General features: G+C 40.3%; 1 protein-coding gene across 2 annotated transcripts; it reads right to left on the bottom strand.

Moving 5' to 3' along the window:
* Positions 1 to 207: 207 nt before the first annotated feature.
* On the bottom strand, positions 208 to 18,619 carry LOC138193742 (mitogen-activated protein kinase kinase kinase 5). 2 transcript variants are annotated; one of them, XM_069141950.1, is made up of 28 exons: positions 18,119 to 18,619; positions 17,846 to 17,985; positions 16,831 to 17,018; positions 16,496 to 16,664; positions 15,903 to 16,009; positions 15,569 to 15,739; positions 15,220 to 15,332; positions 14,423 to 14,582; positions 14,061 to 14,211; positions 13,727 to 13,831; positions 13,329 to 13,378; positions 12,817 to 12,912; positions 10,430 to 10,514; positions 9,797 to 9,930; positions 8,721 to 8,848; positions 7,996 to 8,132; positions 7,785 to 7,890; positions 7,508 to 7,665; positions 6,628 to 6,829; positions 6,293 to 6,452; positions 5,790 to 5,955; positions 4,872 to 5,057; positions 4,651 to 4,756; positions 4,218 to 4,464; positions 3,858 to 3,970; positions 2,816 to 2,913; positions 2,632 to 2,708; positions 208 to 2,450 (listed from the first exon to the last, which is right to left on the bottom strand). In XM_069141950.1, exons 1-28 carry the CDS (start codon positions 18,456 to 18,458, stop codon positions 2,354 to 2,356), a joined length of 3,990 nt encoding a protein of 1,329 aa, XP_068998051.1. In that variant the 5' UTR covers positions 18,459 to 18,619; the 3' UTR covers positions 208 to 2,353. The 2 variants fall into 2 exon arrangements, with proteins under 2 accessions (XP_068998051.1, XP_068998059.1); XM_069141958.1 differs by lacking the exons at positions 17,846 to 17,985; positions 18,119 to 18,619 and having other exon boundaries at positions 16,848 to 16,875.
* Between the last annotated feature and the right edge of the window lie 292 nt (positions 18,620 to 18,911).

The following is an 18,911-nucleotide window of genomic DNA, read 5'->3' as shown; positions in this document are numbered from 1 at the left end:
GGTCTTCCAGATCTTGTCTTTACTTCTTCGCCCCTTAAGAGCAATTTCTTGATGACATTTCAGACAGTGACAAGTGCAAGCTTTAAGCGCTCAAATAGGTTTTAATAGCCTTCTGTGTAGACATCAATCATTCTTAGATCTTCTGTCAGTTGTGTAGAGGAGTCCATTGTTGTTGAGTGTTACCTCGAGGTCTGAAGAGTCAGGGAATTTTTGTTTTGTTTTTATTTAACATTTATTTACGAAGGGGAGTCCCATTGAGAATAAAAAAAATCTCTTTTTCAAGGGAGACCTGGCTAAGACAGGCAGCAACATAAGAAACGCATAGTTACAGACAGAAGAACACAGAATGAGACAAGTTAAAAGAAACTAAAAGTTAAGAGTCAGTTACGTAACCTGGTTAATTTAAAAACATTGACATTTTTGGGAACCTTCCTCTATTTCTTTCATTTTAAATTTAAAAGCAGTAAATGGTATCAGTTCTTTGAGTTTTAAATCCTTCTGTAACATATTCCATGATGAGGGTGCAGAGTACACAAAAGCCCTTTTTCCCATTTCCGTTCTGGCATTTGGGACAGCGAGCATAAAGAAGTCCTGAGAATGCAAGGAGTATTGTCCGGCACTTTTCTGCATGATGAAGACACACAGGTAGTTTGGGAGCAGACCAAGGATTGCCTTATAAGTGAAGGTGTACCAATTACAATTGGTAATGAACCGCAGTGAAGCATGGTAAGCTGTGTCCACCATACGAAGACAGTTAGCAGAGGCATGCATATATAGAAGATCACCATAGTCCAACACAGGTAAAAATATAGCAGCAACTAGTCGCTTTTTTACATTAATTGAAAAACACAGCTTATTTCGAAAATAAAAACCCAGTTTTAACCTCAACTGTTTCACCAGGTACTGCACATGTGGCTGAAAAGTGAGGGAGTCATCAATCAAAATACCCAGATATTTATAAGAGTCAGCAACCTCTATTTCACTTCCTTCAAGAGTGACCACTGAAGGGATATTCTGTGGCCTACTCCGAGAGTTGGTCAGCTCTGGAAATGTCATCAGCTGACAGTTCCAAAAGACAATTAACGACCTGCTTTCCAAGACAAGAGCCAGTTAAGGCTTAATGAAGTCAGGAAGTTCTGAGACTTCACAAAGAGAAAACAAACTTTTGCACAAGCTGCAATCACTTTGATTTTTTTCTATTTTATGGAATAGTTAATTCACCCAGGGGTGTCCAACTGTAAAACATTACACATTAGTTTGTTACTAGAAACCAAACCCTGTCTCTCAATGAAGTCATATCCCCATAGACAGAGACTAGAGCTGAAATGCATTCAACATTAAACAGGCTTCTGTGCAGCTTATCAAAAATAATGAACATCCTTTTATCTGACACAGGAGAAGTGAGATTACTCGGCAGTGATGACACACTGGAAAAAACATCAGACATGCACGTCTTCTTCCACTTGTAATAAGTTTTCACCTGCTACATTTTTCACATATTTTCTGACCCTGGTCTTTAACTTCCTTTTTAAATTCCACTCCTAATATGAAGCCCAATTTTTAGAGTCTAAATTGGAACTTTAACACTCGCTCATATGTTGAAAAGCTCAGGACTAGACAGCTACTCCTCTCTCTCTCTCTCTCTCACACACACACACACACACACACACACACACACACACACACACACACACACACACACACACACACACACACACAAATCACACACACACAGAGTCCATGTCACTGTTTCTAAGGAGATGTCAACATTGTGAAAACACATGAGGAAACACATGTGGAATTTAAAGACTGTTCATCACCTCATCACTTCTTCCATCCTATGTCACTCCCTCAAACAACCCTCTTTCTGTTACAAACAAACGGCTGCATGCAGATAACAAGCTGGTCTGAGAGAATAAATGGTCCTGTTTATTATGACCAGGATATATAAGTGCAAATAACCCATGTTTTTCCTCAAACATAAATACATTAAGTTCCTGTCTTAGTAAACTGTCTTAGTTTTCTGTAGTAAAACCACATCATTGGAAGGAAACATTATAAAAGCATTAAACCAGATATTACTTTTCTGGGCAGCTTTTTTGTGAAGGCACAATAACAGTCCAACAGCCCTGAGAAAAAACAGTTTTAGGCAAGACCAAGACAGTGGTGATTTTTGGATGCACAAAACCTGGAAGAAGTTACATTCACAGTTCAACAAAGTAACCAAAATTGATCCCGATTTACATCAGCTCCCTGTAGAGTGTATTGTGTTCGCCAGTGCCTCTATTCCTCCAGATCACACAGGGCCAGCCTGTCAATAAACCTGTCCTTTGATGTATAACATCAGCAGCCATTAAAGAGAAGTGTCCTCGCTGTCCTCATTATGTGTGCTGAGCTGGATCTTCCTGCGAGCTGTGACGGCTGCCCAGATTCGACACAGCATGCCGCCTCTGAAACAGCAATTTTTTTTGACAGATTTAAACATTTTAAACGTAATGCTACAAAAGGAGGTGCCTCAAACACCTTTGGAACTTTTTGATGTAACTTAAACTAACGATGTAAACAGGGCCATCGCTTCCTGTGTTTCAGCACGGACAGATTGTGTGAGGGTGATGCGTGGAGGCAGCTCACCTTAATCCACAATACATCAAGTCATCCCTGGAGGCCATGTGGAGGAGACAGTCCAAGGTGAACTCATGAGAGAGCAACTAGAAAACAGGATTGCACAAGTGTGGATTAATAGTAGGTGGATGAGTCACATCAACCAGCCACAGGGGTAAAAAAAAAAAACTAGGTTGTATATGGCTGACTTTACCTTTTTGATAGTGTCTTGATCTACAGAGACAGACCTGAGCCAGCGGACCAAAGCCTTCCTCTCTGGATTAGAGCTTTTCTGTGAAGCCAACTCACCACCTATAACATACAGAGTTTGCTACCATTAAGTTCTTTTGGGACTTGACACTAATTACATGCATTTAATGATGTTAATATTTCACATAACAAAAAACACCATGTGTTTATACAGCCAGAGACCACATAATCATTATCCAAACTGACAAGTCAAGTTTGCTGCTGATCCGACAGTCGACACCTCAAACAGAAACCAGTCAGACAGAAATCCCCCATCAGCCTGAAGCTGAGGCGTGGCAGGGATTGACTGGCACAAGTGTTAAGAAACACTAATGAGAATCACAGAGCATTGATAATCCGCAAAGGGCTTGGTGCTTCCACGTAATACTGGTCATGCTGCAGCTTGTATGGTTAATTGTCAGACAACAAGCTCCTACAAACTCTTAGAAAAGGCGTTGCGCTTCCGGAGACGAGCAAACATCCTTAGTTATATCGACTAGAAATATTATTTATTCTCATCCATCTGCTATTGGCTGCATCAAAAACACTAAGCAGAAAGGAATCATATCCAACTGATTTACTTTACCTGGATTTAAAGGTCTGATCATGAGACCTGACGCAGATCAAACAGAATACGCAAATGTTCCTCAGTGTTTGTTTTAACCTGCTTTGGAGTATAGGATGGATCAGTTTCAGCAAGCCAGAGTCAAACATACTGGTTGACTATTTAAAAAAAAAAAAAAAAAAGGACATGCCAATCATTTAAAGTAAAGGGTCAGGTTTGTTCAACTCTAATTTAATTAAAATAGGAGATATTCTGTTGGTATAATTCAATATTATCATCTTTTCGGCACAAAACTCCATATTTGTGTTTCCTAAACCTAAATCTAAAACTACAGGATCATTCCGCACTACTGCTGCTCGTACAAAACCTACAGAGACATACTCACTCACACTACCAAACTCGCATGGCAGTTGCAACACACACTAGTACACAGATGGATTACCTTCAATGACTGCTTCTTTCCTTAGTACTTCAATCTGTTCCTGCTTCCTCTGGACAGAGCTCTTCAATAGCTCCTGGTACTCTCTCTCCTTCTCACTCAGCTGACTCAGCAGTCTGAAACAACAAAACATAATCAGTTATTACCCCTCAGCAGAACTCCACTCCTTATTTGTCACTGTGTACTGCTTTATAGAGATGTCCGCCTTATGATTATTCACATTTTTACAGTAAAGATGTGATATTTATTTTCTAAATGTCAGATTACAGGAAGATTAAAAACTGATGATTATTGTCAATTTGCTCATCACAGAATCTCAGTATGAAAGAAAGCATCATGATGAAGAGGATGACTGTGTGCTACCTCCTGGTCTCTAGTCGCAGGTCTCTCAGTTTGTTGCTTAGGGAACAGGTGGTGTTCAGGATGAGGTCTGTAGGGGAGTCGGGGCTGGCTGTTGGGTGGAGCTCATAGATCGGTGCAGTCTGTTGCATGTGTGCTGGTGCCACTAGCTGGTCAGGGACCAGAACTACGGGAGTGTCTGGGTCTGCACACTCCTCCTCAGGAGTGCTGTCCTCAATCTCAAAAGAGCACTGCAGCTGGAGTTTCAGTTCTGAGAGGCAGAGAGTGATGTGGTAGAAGCAAGCAAATAAATAAATACAGTCGATGAAACAAACATATATTGGATAAAATGAGCTGCTTCACAGTGTGTCTCTGGCAAACACTCTTGTCCTCTGATGATCAGTTCTTTCTTTCTATTTGACTGTTAAACATGAGATTGGATGGATAAAAGCTCTACCTGGTAGTAGTACAGTTATGGCGTCCTGCACCGCCTGCCTCAGCAGATTGTCCAGAGCAAACATCCAATGAGGTTTCACCCGCTGTTGCTTCAAAACCTTCTTTACCTGCAGACAGAGCAGATGGTTGAATATGATTGTATGAATGAATGTGGCACTTTTGATTAAACGTGACAGCAGTGTTATCACAAGGAAAGTCTGTCTTGGCAAAGAGGTAACTTACTGCATCTTGGAAGCTGAACAGCACCGCCTGTAGGCTGTTCAGAGGTACTGTGGCAGCGAGCAGCGTAGCTCTGAGGTCCAGCAGGCAGCTGGTCAGCTGCTTCCTGTCAGGGGAGTGGATGTTGTCTCGCAAGCAGGTGATGAGTTTGTTGATGTGGTCTGCAGTGAGCGATGTTCCTTCACCATACTTTGAACAGAGGGAAAAAAAAGTTTTGTAAAAATGGGGATACTATACTTCTGCTTTGTTTTTTTGTATTCTGGAGGCACATAAAAATGCATCTTCATCTCTCATTAGTGCTCTTCACTTGGATAGTAACAGGGGGTTTTTTTTTCAGTTTTTTCAGTATTGTTCATTTATCAATCACCAAAATTCCATTTCCTTGTTTCTTAATGTTAAGACACAACATTTGATTATAGTTTGATTTAAATTAAACAACAAAAATGCATGCAAGCTGATACAGTGAAAGATCACGCAGGAAAAAGGAGATGGAAAGGATACGCCACACTGACAGCTACATTTTTTCTGCCGCCTTATTTGTTTTATGAAAACAAATGCCAAACCCAGTTTAAAGTTACACAGCCAAAATTCCCAAAGGCTCAGGATTCCTAACTTGTAAGCCAACTTCACTTATTAACTGTGCACTTACTGCAGACAGACAGTCATGCTACGTGGCTGCTGAGATTCGTGTATGTTCTTATTTCTGGATGTTGCAATGCCAGCCATTTGTGTAATATCAAACTAAGAAGGGATCCAGACATTCTTGGCACACCATGTCTTTGCCAACTAGCTCAAATTTACAGATACGGATAAATATCTGAGTCCCAGCTATCCAATAATTATTGAAGAACATGAAGGATGAATCATATGTGTCCTGCAGGAAGCGATGACGTTAACAGACATGCTGTTTCCTTCACCCACCTGCGGCACAGAGTCCTGTATATTAAAGACGACATTGCTGATGTAGTCGGTGAGAACTCGGTGCAGTGTGGCTCTCCTCTCACTGTCCTTTCTCAGCATGAAAAGACCAACATTCTCCTCAGTGGAGGATGGACTGCTCATGTCTGATGCCGAGTCGTCTGGTATTCTGGGCAGCAGGGGGAAACCAAGAGATAAATAAAAAAAAACAACATAAAAATAAATAAGTAGTGACTATACTGAGATTAAAACTACAATGTAAAGATATGGATATCAATAGTTAATGTGGGATTTAGAGGTTGTTTTTCAAGTGATACATGCTTAAAGGTTAAGTGGCATTTGATACTGTAGCATGATACCCTTTTTTCATCTTGGCAGGATGTCATCTCACCAGACTGCTGATTTGAAACCTCAGTGTGGTTTGCCACTGATGCAAGATGCTCTAGAACCATGCAGAAATAACAATGTATTCATTTGATTGTTCAGCAAAAAAAAATCAAACTCACGACAGGAAGCTGCTGGCGCTGGGTGGGCTTTCATCTGCTCTGAGGGCAAACTGCGGCCTCCTCAGGTCCAAAGAACAAGACAGGTCAATTGAGCCCGAGTACGAATCCGTGTCCTCCACAAGAATGGAGACAGGCACAGACAGGCTGCGCTGATAATCAGCTGCAAAACCCAGAGAGGTTGTGTTTAGATACTGTAGGTCATTGTTAAAAATCTCTGGCACTTACCAGATTTCATGACAGCAGGTGTCACAACAGGTGCAATAACAACCATTTACAAGAGATTTAACAGCAGAAAAAAAGTACAAGACAAAACAAGGCGAGCATTGAAGCCTCACCAAAAGAAAGGATGTCTTTAGGTTCTGATTCCTGTGGAGGTTTCGTCTTCTTTCTGGGAGACGACCTGAGGAAGGTGTCTTTCAGCAGCTCTGGCGCTGTGGCTCTGTCGTCTGGGTTTGGCACGAAACAGTTCATGATGAAGCCCTTTGCCTCATCTGACATGCACTCTGGGACCTTGGGGTGGATCTTAAACATGCCCACCTAGATGGCATTGTTTAAAGGATAATAACAGATTTGTAAAAAGATGATATTATTTACAATTAAGAGGACATTGTCTATGTTCAATGAGACAACTTTATTTGAGCATTCATATGCTATGCTATGAATGGTAGTGGCTCTCTGTGGCTGTAGTGATGCTGCGTTCATGTTATCATAATTATACGTACATTACTTGTAAAGTTGTATTTACAACTGATAATCTATGAAATCTTCGATATCCAACTCGGCACTTAATAAAGCCGACTGAAGCACTGACCATATTAAAAATCTGACTCGATGATGACGTTAGTTAAGTTCCTAAAAGTTAAGGAATGACCAGAGTCAATACACTCATCTTAAGAGAATCATGAGTAACTGTACTAAATCTAAACTTAATCCAGTTAAATTGTCAAAAACTTTCAGACAAACACACAAATATTAACCACATGGTTATGGTTCATGGTCTCGGAATTATGAATGTCTGCACTTGCTTTGCAATCCATCCGATAGTGTTTAAGATATTTCATTCCAGAAGTATTTTAGTAGTGATTTTTATTCAAATCTCTAGGAATGTTGACTTCCATGACAGAAAAACATGGATGATTGCATAATTCCTTTTTATGTAAAAATCCCTATCTATATGTTATAACATCCACGCAAAGACAATTCTCCCTTCTTTACCTTGAACATGGCTGCCTGAGGACTTCCCAGCTCATGAAAGGGTGTTTTGCCTGTTGCCATTTCTATGATAGTGCACCCGAGGGACCAGATATCTGCCGGCTTCCCGTAACCCCGGGGCCCTTGGTCGATAATTTCTGGAGCCATGTACTGAAGAGTTCCTATTGAAAAATCCAGCATAAAAGTCATTAAATACAAAAACAGTATAAAGTTTACAGATAAAAAGTACAAGGTATCCTCATAATGTATTTAAATAGAGTCATAAATGTCGGCTCCTCACCAGTAAACGTCTCGGTACAGGGGTTAATCCCTGCTAACCGTTTAGAGGTTCCAAAGTCAGAGATCTTCAACACTCCACTGTAGGTGTTGATCAATACGTTGTCGCCCTGCAGCAGAGACAAAACAAGCGCTACTGACCTACACCACATGGCTCAGGTTAAAATATTCAATCACATCAAATTATTATTTGCCTTCCAGGATCCTCTGTTCACCTTAATGTCTCTGTGAACTATCTGATTGTCATGAAGGTATTTGAGTCCCTCGAGGATCTGTTTGGTGTAGAAGATGATTGTGGCTTCATTGTCTTTCAAAGGGCCCCATTTGGAGCGCAGAAGAGATGACAAACTTCCTAGAATAAAGTATGTCAAATTTTTACAAGCTCTAAAAACATTAGTCCTCACATGCTCATGAAGGCAGAGCTGTGAACAAAATGTAAATTCACAATCCAAAATAAAACAAAATTCAGTTTTTGTTAAAAAGTTGAGTTATTTCTCAACCGTTTCTCCACTAAATTTTGCAAAATCAAACATGGAAATTAACTGGAATGGTCCGCAATTGTTTCAGATGTTTTTCTGACAACCATGCCATTGTCTTAACATGTTTTTTTCTAATGAGCAGGATGTCTTTGGAACCATGCACTTATTTAAACCCAGTAGGTGTTGCACAATCATCTGAGCACATGACTTCCTCGATGCTTTATAAATGCATCATCCTGTTACAAAGCTACACAGCCAGCAAGGAAATGCCGACTTGAAAGTGGCAACAGGGCTTCATTATGTTTTGCAATTTCCAAGGAATCAAAGCATGAATTCTTTCCAAGTCCCTATTGCCCCAAAGAACATCATTCAAACCATGACTATGTCAGCGTATAATTATTATTTAATAATAGGAATACATGAGTTGATATATTAGTCATATCTTCCTTTCAGTGTATTACCTCCTGGCACTTCCTCCATGAAGATCTTGATGAAACTGTCCTGACTGACAGAGCCCAGGTACTGGACAATATTCCTGTGTTTTAGTCTCTTGTGCAGAGCTATCTCCTCATGGAGGGGCTGGGAGTACCTGGGAAACACAAAGGAAATAAAAAGTGCAACTGTCAACATCTTACAAGGTCAACAATACAGTACCCCATGTCATAGTTGCAGTTATGATAATAAAATATGCAGAAATCTTGCAACATGCAGAAATTGCACTGGTTTGATCGAACATACACACATACACAAACAAAGTCTACACACTGTAGCTATTCAAATCTGGTGTCTCCAAACTTCATAATTTCTAATAAACCAATGTTTTTCTCTGAAAAAAAAATATAGAAGATGCATCATCAAATTCTCTTGGCAATGCCCCATAAACTCCATTTCCTGTCTGATACATGCAGCATTGCGTGTTTATAAATTTTAATTAAACTTCCATCGGGCATTAATATATAGAGGGTACAAACAATCTGTCAAACAATGATCAGGTTTGCATTATAAGTAAATAAATGAGATGGTCAAGGGGACGTAACAGCTTAAACTCCTGCTTTAAAAAGATACTGTATATACATTATGTAATGTACATTATGTAATGTACCATGTCATGTAATGTACCATGCTAGACTTTCTTCCAACTCTTTTCTCTACTCAGTTAACAGCATCTTTACTCTTTTGTTTTTCTACATCTGGTTATCACTACTCACTCATTATGACATACATTGAGTAATCGCTGCTGATAAGCTTACAGCCTGAAAATTACAACACAGAGGAGGGACAGATGATAAGGACTTTGTCTGTATCTGAGACTCAGAGGTTTCCTGAATACATTATTTCTAAACAGATCAAAGCTCTTTGAGCAGATGATAAAGTAATCTAAAACAGTCCTTAAGAGCACTGGAGATCCGACCATGCCAGTGAGTGTGATCTCTGCCAAATCCTTTCCCCTTAAGGCTGTTGTGGAAAGAGCATTAATGTGAGAAACAGTGCAGCTAAGTATTCCCTAGTGAAAGGATAAACATTTAATTTCTCGTACGTGCGGTCCTTCTCAGGAATCTCCTTGATGGCGATGCGTACTTGGTTGCTCAGGTCCCTTCCAGCGTACACCACACCGTACGTCCCTTTACCCAGAACCACCTTGTCGCCATTGTCATTGGTCTCATAGATGTACTGTAGAGTCAGAGGAAGGAGGCAGAATGAGTGTGCAGTGGCTGGAAATGGGAGTGTCTGCAGAATTGCGAGACATTTCTCAAGCACATAGTGAATGTGAAAGGAGCGGGGAGGTATTTCATTCACAGACTTTTGACATTCAAGATTCAATACTTCATTACAACATCAACATAACCACTTTGAATTTGTCGTTGTGAGCTCACATAAAAGATCAAAACATAGGAACCAATCACTCATACAACACATACAGTAATACATTAAAAAATGTAAGACAGGAAGGAAATTAAATCCAACACATACAAACAACATAGATAAAACTAGAGTTCTGAATTCATCTATTTCTATTCAGGTTTCTATAAATGTGACATTATGTCACAGGGATGATTCTGTGCTTGAGAATTTTATATTCCCAGCAACTGCAGTTGTTGTTCTTTGCCTCATTGAGGCAAGTAAGACCTAAAATAGAGCGCACACTGCATCAGAGGAATGAAGGACTGACCTCTAGTATTCCCCCAGTTAGATGTTCTGAGTCCTGAGCGGGGGCTTGAGCCTGCTGCAGCAGGGAGTTCACCAGCTCGCAGAAACTATTCAGAGGAAATTGTGAGAGGACAGTAATGTAGATGAGAATATGTTGTAATGGAGCACGTGGTTAAATATGGATTCAGTTATTATCAGTTAAAGTGAAGAAAACAACAACACCGTAAAATGTGACTGTAGATTACCAGTCCCATCAACGGTTTATTGCCTTTGATATCTATGCTGTTATTTTCTATTTCTCTCCCTTCACCCCAACTACTCGAGGCAGATGGCCGCCAACTTCTGAGTCTGGTTCTGTCTGAGGTTTTCTCCCTATTAAAAAGGAGGGTTCCCCCCCCCCCTCTCAGCTGCAACTCGTGGGAATTGTTGGGTTCATATATGTAATGTTGCATGGTTCCATTGTGAGGACTATTAAGAGTTAGGGCCTGATTTACTAAAGGTTTGCATCTGTAAAATCACATGCAAACTCCACACCACCTGCAAAAACATGTCCAAGCAGATCTACTAACTGCTTGCGTCTTTCAAATGTGCAATTTAACACCCGTTGTCCAGTAGTGTTTGCCTGAATGTATATGTAATATTGGGCGTTTCTACTTGAAGGTTCAAAATCCCAGGAGGGGAAATGCAAATGGAACCTGGAAGTAGGTATAAGAGAAGTGATTGCGTGTGTATTTTAGTACAACTAAAGGGCATGTATTAATCAGATGTGCACAATATGAGATGGCTGCTCTTATTATGGTGAGAAGGAGACGCAGGGAAACCAAAGAATACGTAGAAAACGTGGTTTTACACCCACGGAAACATTTTTCAGATGTCAAGAGGGAGAAATTATTCTGACATTTCTAAGTTAATGAATAAACTAAATGTTGATTGACAGCCAACAACAAGGAGGAGCCACATACCAGCAATTAAAAAACTTATTACGACTCAGCAATTTCCTGCCTCTGGGTAATTCCATTTTTGGTATTTTTCACCTAATATCTTGCCATCTTCTCATAATTTGATCTATTCATATTTTTGTTATTCCCACAGCATTGACTTCCTCGCTGATAATCTTCTATAAAGCGTTTTGTTCTTGTTGTATTTATAGGCTTTTTATTCATTTCAATGGGATCAGATTTCCTTTTGCTTTTGCAGTCGTTCTGTTAGAACGGCTGGAATCACTTTAACGCATTTGATTTGCACCTGATATCAAAGACGCAATTACTCTGAGTAAATCACCCGCAAAACGGGTGCAAAATAAATGTGCAAACTTTTGGAGTAAACATGCAATTTAGTACCCCTTATTTCAGATTTGAGTAAATCAGGCCCTTAGTGTCCAGTATGTGGGAGGAAAATGACCCTTTGTGAAAGGAAGAGTTCATCTGAATGTGTCAAATCACTGTGGAGTTTTTGATCACTATTTTCAAGAAGCGGCAATGTTTTTGCAGTTTTCCAACATTGGTCCTTACTAATACAAATAATAATGAGCGATAAAAGGTTTGATATTATTTAGCAAATGTATGTATTTTGCTGTCCGGTAACCCAATCTAAAATGAAGCCGGCTATAGCAACCTACAGCCAAAACATTTTTTACACCTCAAACATACACACAAATCATATTGATGAGAAACACTAAATGTAAACAAAACAAGATAACGCCACGAAGCACCTTTAAGGAGTCAGTCAATACAAATTACTAAAAACAACAGCAATCTTCCCCTACTTTCTCCAGTTAATACATACAGTACCTGTGCATACTACCATAATACCATATGCTACTGAAACTGTCATTTCAGTTTTACTTTCATTTCTTTGGATAAAGTTCTTTGAAAAAAGAAACATTCCCAAGTAACTGTAAATGTTGAATTTGAGAAAGTCATTTACTCTTTAGCAGCAATTCAAATGAAGTTGACTCACTTTATATTAAGATGGCAGAAGAGATTACAGCAGTAATCTGTAGTGCTAGACAGCACTGGAGGTTAGACAGAAATGTAATTGTTTATGATCTGGGTCAAGTGTTTTTTGAAGGAGAGTGAAAAAGATCTATCCAAGGTTGGGTTTTTTTTACAGCGGGCAATAAAGGAAATATGACTCATAGAGGGTGACGATGTCACACTCATTTCTCGAGGTCGCTGTCGACAGCCTGAAAAAGAAGGTTTGCTTTCTTACCTACTGACACATCCGATTATCTTCCTGCACCCTGTACTGATGGTCTGAATTTGTTTATCTAGCCTGTCAGTTGCTCAGTGAGCAGGTCATTCACATGGCCTTATACGTTCACACACACACACACACACACACACACACACACACACACACACACACATGCACTTTGCCTTGTTGTATCCTTGCAAATTTGTCACCCACCCCTTACAGTGAATCTCCGAGGGGAAGCACAGCTGGAAGTCATCAGAGTTGTAGAGGACATACAGGAAGCAGCTCCGCTCATCGATCTTTGAGGCACTTTGGAGACAAAAAGGCAAACACATATTGTGATTATTCAAACAGTCAAACCTATAATTTATTAGTTTAACATAAATGAAAATGGATTTCTGCTGCACATAAAGACCATGCGTTTGCAGTTTATAAGCGGCCCTGCAGCCAATCGTTTTGGGTATTTGTTAAAAATTGCCCAACTGGCAAATCGGCAGACAAGACAAGTCTAAAGTACACAATAACAATGAGCAGTAGTCGTCGGGCAGTCAGGAAAAAGCCCGCAAAAAAAAAAAAAAAGCAGAGCCTGAAAATACGCTGACTACAAAAAAGCTGACAGTCAGCCAAGATTTCTGAGACAACCCGTATGTTTTGGGCCCTCTGACTTTGCCGTAGGTCGGACACACCCAGAAGTGAGGTGGTATTTGCACATGCTGTAACTTTACCTCACTCCCCGAATTGCATTTGCTGGGAAAGTCCACTGGTGCAAGCCTTTCTGTCAAATCAAATATGGAGTTAAAACACATCAGTGTGACGGCTAAGACATGAAAAAACAGATACGTTTGAAAGGAAAAGAAAGTAAACAGCCCTCTTTGTAGTAGGAAACTTTTTTTTCCCTCCCCTTTATAGACAGAGACTGTCAAAGAACACACCCACACACCTCTGATTAAACATTCACCATACTCTAAAACAACATTAGAAAAGTTAGTTATTTCTATAATTATGCAAAATTGTGCAAGCCATCCATACAGACTGTAGACTGAGAGATGTATTCAGATCGGAGAGAGTCTGTAGGAGTGGGGAGTGTGTGTGTGTGTGTGTGTGTGGGTGGGGGGCTACATACTTTTAAGGGCGTGACGTGTTCCAACTGGACAGTGCGACTTTCGTCTTCCTCGCTCACACACACAATAGCTGGTTGGAGGACTTTACTGGGCTCCAGAATGAGCACCTGAAAAACAGAAATCCAAAAAAGCTGATCCCTTTACCAGGATTTTAAAAATATCCACAATGTTTTCATATTTTTCTAATGAGAAGCCAAAACTCTCCTGCTGTAATGTGTTTTAACCTTAAGATCCAGTTGAGCAGAGGCGGGTCTTGTTAGTCACTAACTTCCCGAGAAGATTTAAGTTGTTTGTTTATTGTTACGTTTAGTATTAATGTAATCTGTGTCGTCTTACTGGGCAGCGGCCTGTTGAAACTGTGGGTTTACACGTCTGCAAAAGCAGTTCCATCCAGAGGTCCATTGTATCCTGTTTAGGATATCTCACCTCAGGCAGCTTGGCAAACTGACGGTACAGGATGTATGTTTCCATAATGGATGCTACATACCTGAAAGAATCACACTAAGCTTGTTAGTCCACGTACAATTAATATGCAATAAGTCTTTTATTTTGCCCCTTAAAATAATTTCTGATCCATTGTATTTTTTATCAAAGCGATCAAATTAAACAACCGCGCTGTAGTAACTGAATGTTGATGCTGACTTAACACGTCGATTTGCACGATTGCTACTCATAAAGACCGAGTGTTTAAGCCTCACCAGATAGGAGCCTTGAATCTGTAGAGCTTCTCAGAAGCCTCAATGACTTTCTTGTGCTCGTTGGCGAGGATGTTTGCTCCGAGGTAGAAACCAACGTCCCAGTAGTCCTTCATCTTCTCCAAACTGCCCTTTCTACCGAGCAGGGTGCTTATAGCCACACCTAAATATCAACATCATAACACAAGAGCAAAACAGCTTATGAACATTTAATTCATGTGAAATCACCAGATGGTAGCCCTGTGCATGTGTGTAATGATATGCACCTCAACTACAGTATGTAGAAATACATTCTTCTACGTGCACTAGTTGTCAAAGTCTGAGGAACATGTTGTACCTGTAAAACACTTTCTTCATTTCACCTAGAAAAAGTGTTTGTGTTATCCTTATTATGATTTGGTTTATGATAAAATGTAATAAAGATTTTAGTTATATTTTCCAAATATTTCACTGCATTAAAAAATATCACCAAAAATGAAATATGAATTAAAATTGTGGGATGCAGCATAATAGAATTCTCAGGTTTACAACCCTACAGGATATAGTGTCATGTGTCAGTAGTAGAACATTTATGATATAATAAATACGCAGACTATAAACTTTGATTTTATTTTTTTACTTATTTAATTTTAAAAAATAAAATTGAAGTTTCTTGTTGTCAGATTTTGTGTTTCCTAAATATTATCCTACCTACACAATAAACTTGATATTGTAGAGGTGTAAATTTAAGGACTTGTAATTACTAAGGCAGGTTCTTGTAATAAATTATCTTTGGTGGACAAAGAAACAGCATTTAGCACCTATTTTGCGCAGCTCAATAGAAGTATCAAATTCATGGCCAGCTGCCATCAGGAGGACCACGTTGTTGATGCCCGAGTGAAGAGTCGGCTCTGTTTCAAATGCTTTTCCATACCTGAAAAACAATATACAGAAATGACTGATGTCAGATTAAGAGCATGAAGTGCATCAGGAAACAGAAACATACACTGCAGAAACATATAAGCAGCTGCAGTCACAGCAATACAGCAGGTAATTGGGTTTGTCATGACAGAGTAGTCTTAAGAGAAAAAGACAGACAAATGCCAGCTTTCTAATGTGTGGAAAGGTTTACGTGACTGCCAGACCAACAAACGCACAAACGGGTCGTACCAATAGCAGGCCTGGTCTCTGCTGCGCTGGTCAGTGAACGCTGAGTTCATGAACATGTCTTTGTAGATGCGTCCACACAGGCAGTACACGTCTGATGCCACCTTGTCCCCCGACTCTACAATTGGGAGAATTGCATCCAAAGCCTTTGCGCGATCCCCAGGGCGATTCCTCCTAACAGGAACATGTGATAACATCCACAGGTGATGTAGCTTTGACAAAGCCCCTTGTATGTTGATACAAAGGCTACAGGCCGAGTATGGTAAGAAAACTCAAAGCTGAAACCAGTAAAGAAAGATTACAATAAACCCAGCTGCAGTAGTAGTCATGTGCGTACCTGTTTAGAGCGAATATATAGTGAAACTTGATATTCTGATGTTTTGCTACCCGACACATGGGCAGGTTGTTCAGAGTCTCCACCAGTTTGATCATGGCATCGTAGTCCTGAGAAATGGGTGTACAATCAAAATGTATTCCCTCCCATGTTCATATCTGATGACATTTAATATTTTGTGTTATTACAACATTTAATAATATCAATAACTTGAACCTCAGTAGTCATTTTCCTTAATATCCATGTACATTTGGAACACTGGACACATTATCTGGTTCATAGTGACTCTTGAAGGCACCCATACCATCAGCAGCAGTTATTTCATAAGAAAACGATTTCTTTTTCAAGTTTTAAACTGAAAATGGATCAGTTCATTAGTCCACAGACATTTTCACGTTAAAGAAAAGGGAGGATTTGCAATTTTCTTTTCTATAAACTGAATCCCTTTCGTTATCATAATTTTTGTTTTGTTCACTGATTGACAATGATAAAATGACATTTTGAAAGATAATCACTAGTTGGAGCCCTAGATCTTTTACGCACTGCATGTCTCTGCATTTATTCCGAGACACGTGTATTAACACATAAACACACACCTGTATGTCCCTGTAGGACAGCAACAGGTTCATCACTATATCAGGGGTGAGCAGCTCGACACTGTCAAGGCGTTTCTGGATGCGGCTCAACTCCTCACTCAGGGCTCGGCCGCTGAACCGCTCCCGCGCCATACGAATCTCATGCCTGATTGACTCCCGGAAGTACTCGCTGTCAGCATCAAGAGCAGAGGAGGCAAAACATTTCACACTTTTATCATCTGCAATAAATCAGCCACGTGAAGTTACACATGGCAGAAGCTGTGATTTACAGCATAAGCACATGCATGTATAATCTGACATGATACTGTTGTTTGGCAAAGCAGTTCATGCTTGACCTGGACTGAATGTGCACATTGTTCAGCAGATGCACCAGTCTGTCCACCAGCGGGGTGAGAAGGGGCTCCAGCTGGAAACTGGGCTGCATCAGCTCTTTGATGCAAGTCATCATCGTGGCGTCACAGGCGAACACTTTGCCGTGAGGTGACACTACGTACGGGATGAAGGTGTAACTCCCACACTGCTCCTGAGGGAAAACGACACACGGGGACAATTCACACTGGGAGATCTTGCATTGGCCTCAATAGGCCTGAAGCATCATTTTAAATTTGTCAGAGTATTTTTGCTTTTGCAAAATAATTGAAAGTCACATTTGACCTACATTATAAACAAAATACTTGAAGCCCATTGATCGTAGCTCTCAATAGAACTTGTGACGAATTACATGGTTTTATATTGTGACTATTTGCTGCTTTTCCTTTGTATGTAATATTTGAATTGAGTATCTTTGGATTTTAGATGTTTCATCAGAAAAAAAAAAAAACTTTTCAAGATGTCATCTTTGGTTCTGGGAAATTGCGATGGATATTTCCTGTTTTATGGACCAACCCATTAATCGATTGGAATAAATTATAATAATAATCAGCAGATTAATCAGTCATGAAAACGTACATTAGTTGCAAACATGGCTGGATTAATGAGCTGCAGTGCCCTGAGACAACAATAACCCCTTTATCTATTGACTGCCTCCATTTATTTCACTCCCATTGAGTACAGTGCACAGTGATACTAGATTTGTCAAAAGAAAAAAAGACCCCCTGCAGTTTCTATAATTCAAAGTCCTTCTCATTTCACTACATATTGTACTTGAGCGTGCACATTTTGACACAAATGATAAATTATTCCAATTATCATTAACTATTTTGCACAGTGAGGTTAACTTTGGGAGCCCTTTGGGGTTTAGGGCCTCCTCAGGTTGTTGCCCACCTTATAATCAAACCATGGTTGCAATGGAGCCCTAGTTTATCTGTCACTTCATCTTTATACAGTAAACAAATAAAGGGCAGCTGTTACCTTGACAGCCTGTAGATCCGTATCTTGCTTGTAACAGTACAGAATTATGTTGTTAGTCATACTGAAGCTTTCTCTCACTCCAAGGTGGTAGAAAAGTGATGGCTGGCAGAAAGTGTCACTCATCTCCACCACTGCTACATCTGCGGGGGGAAATTAAAAAAAATAAATAAATTTAAAAAAAAAAAAAAAAAAGAACGGTTGAGTTTGCGTAATTGGCGTAAAAGTGCACGCGTGTCATCCAAAGTGCACCGCGGTCAGCATGCCCGCACTTGCCTGTGTTGTAAAAACTATCCAGGATGTCTGTGGTGCCCAGTGATATTCTCTCGTACGAAATGGTTTCAAAAACAGCGTGTGCGTCCGCGCAGGCTTCCTTCAGACATTTCAGCGATAAGTTCTCCTCCGTCTGCGGCATTGATGCGCCCTCGTTGACTATGTATGCCACGGACACCGCTCTGGTCCGACTCCGCGGAGACATGATCTGTTTACCCGAACCGTTGCTGGCCGTCAGCTCTATCGCCAACGAGTCCTGCCAAAAACTTCCAGCAGACACCCAGACTGGATCCTTCCTCTTCAGGTCGTGCAGGCTCATTCGCCTGCGCTCCGTCGTGTACATTGTTCCGCCTTTTTTTTTTTTTTTTTCAAACCTTAAACTCAATGCATGTGTTTCGCAGGCACAACTTCCATTTACAAAGCGACTGTAGGGTTGCTTCTTTTTGTAATTCCCCAGGTGAGTCGCCGCGTCCGCCTCCGCTCGGAGCTCATATCCACGAACATTCCCGGCCCTCCTCTCCACTCGACCCGCCCTCCTCTCCTCCCCTCCCCTGCTCCGCCTGTTGGTATTTGGAGACTGAAACTGTAAACCTCACGGCCTCGACTCTCGCATGACCTCTGCTGTGAAAAAAACTATTCAGCTAATCATTTTACTCAAAAGAACTAACGCGGTGGCTCTGCTTCTTCTTTCTCATTGCCTCTTCTAGTATAGAATCAATAAACTCGTAACTAAATGAGACAAACCAAAATTAGACGTGCAGAAAATCCAGAGGAAAAGTGTGCATAATTATTAATA

The sequence above is a fragment of the Embiotoca jacksoni genome, unplaced genomic scaffold, assembly GCF_022577435.1.
Source record: "Embiotoca jacksoni isolate LCO1_2020_lvr unplaced genomic scaffold, fEmbJac1.0.p SCAF_11, whole genome shotgun sequence".
Lineage (NCBI taxonomy): Eukaryota > Metazoa > Chordata > Actinopteri > Embiotocidae > Embiotoca > Embiotoca jacksoni.
The sequence above is the reverse complement of the archived record's forward strand: the minus strand, read 5'-3'. Positions and strand labels throughout refer to the sequence as shown.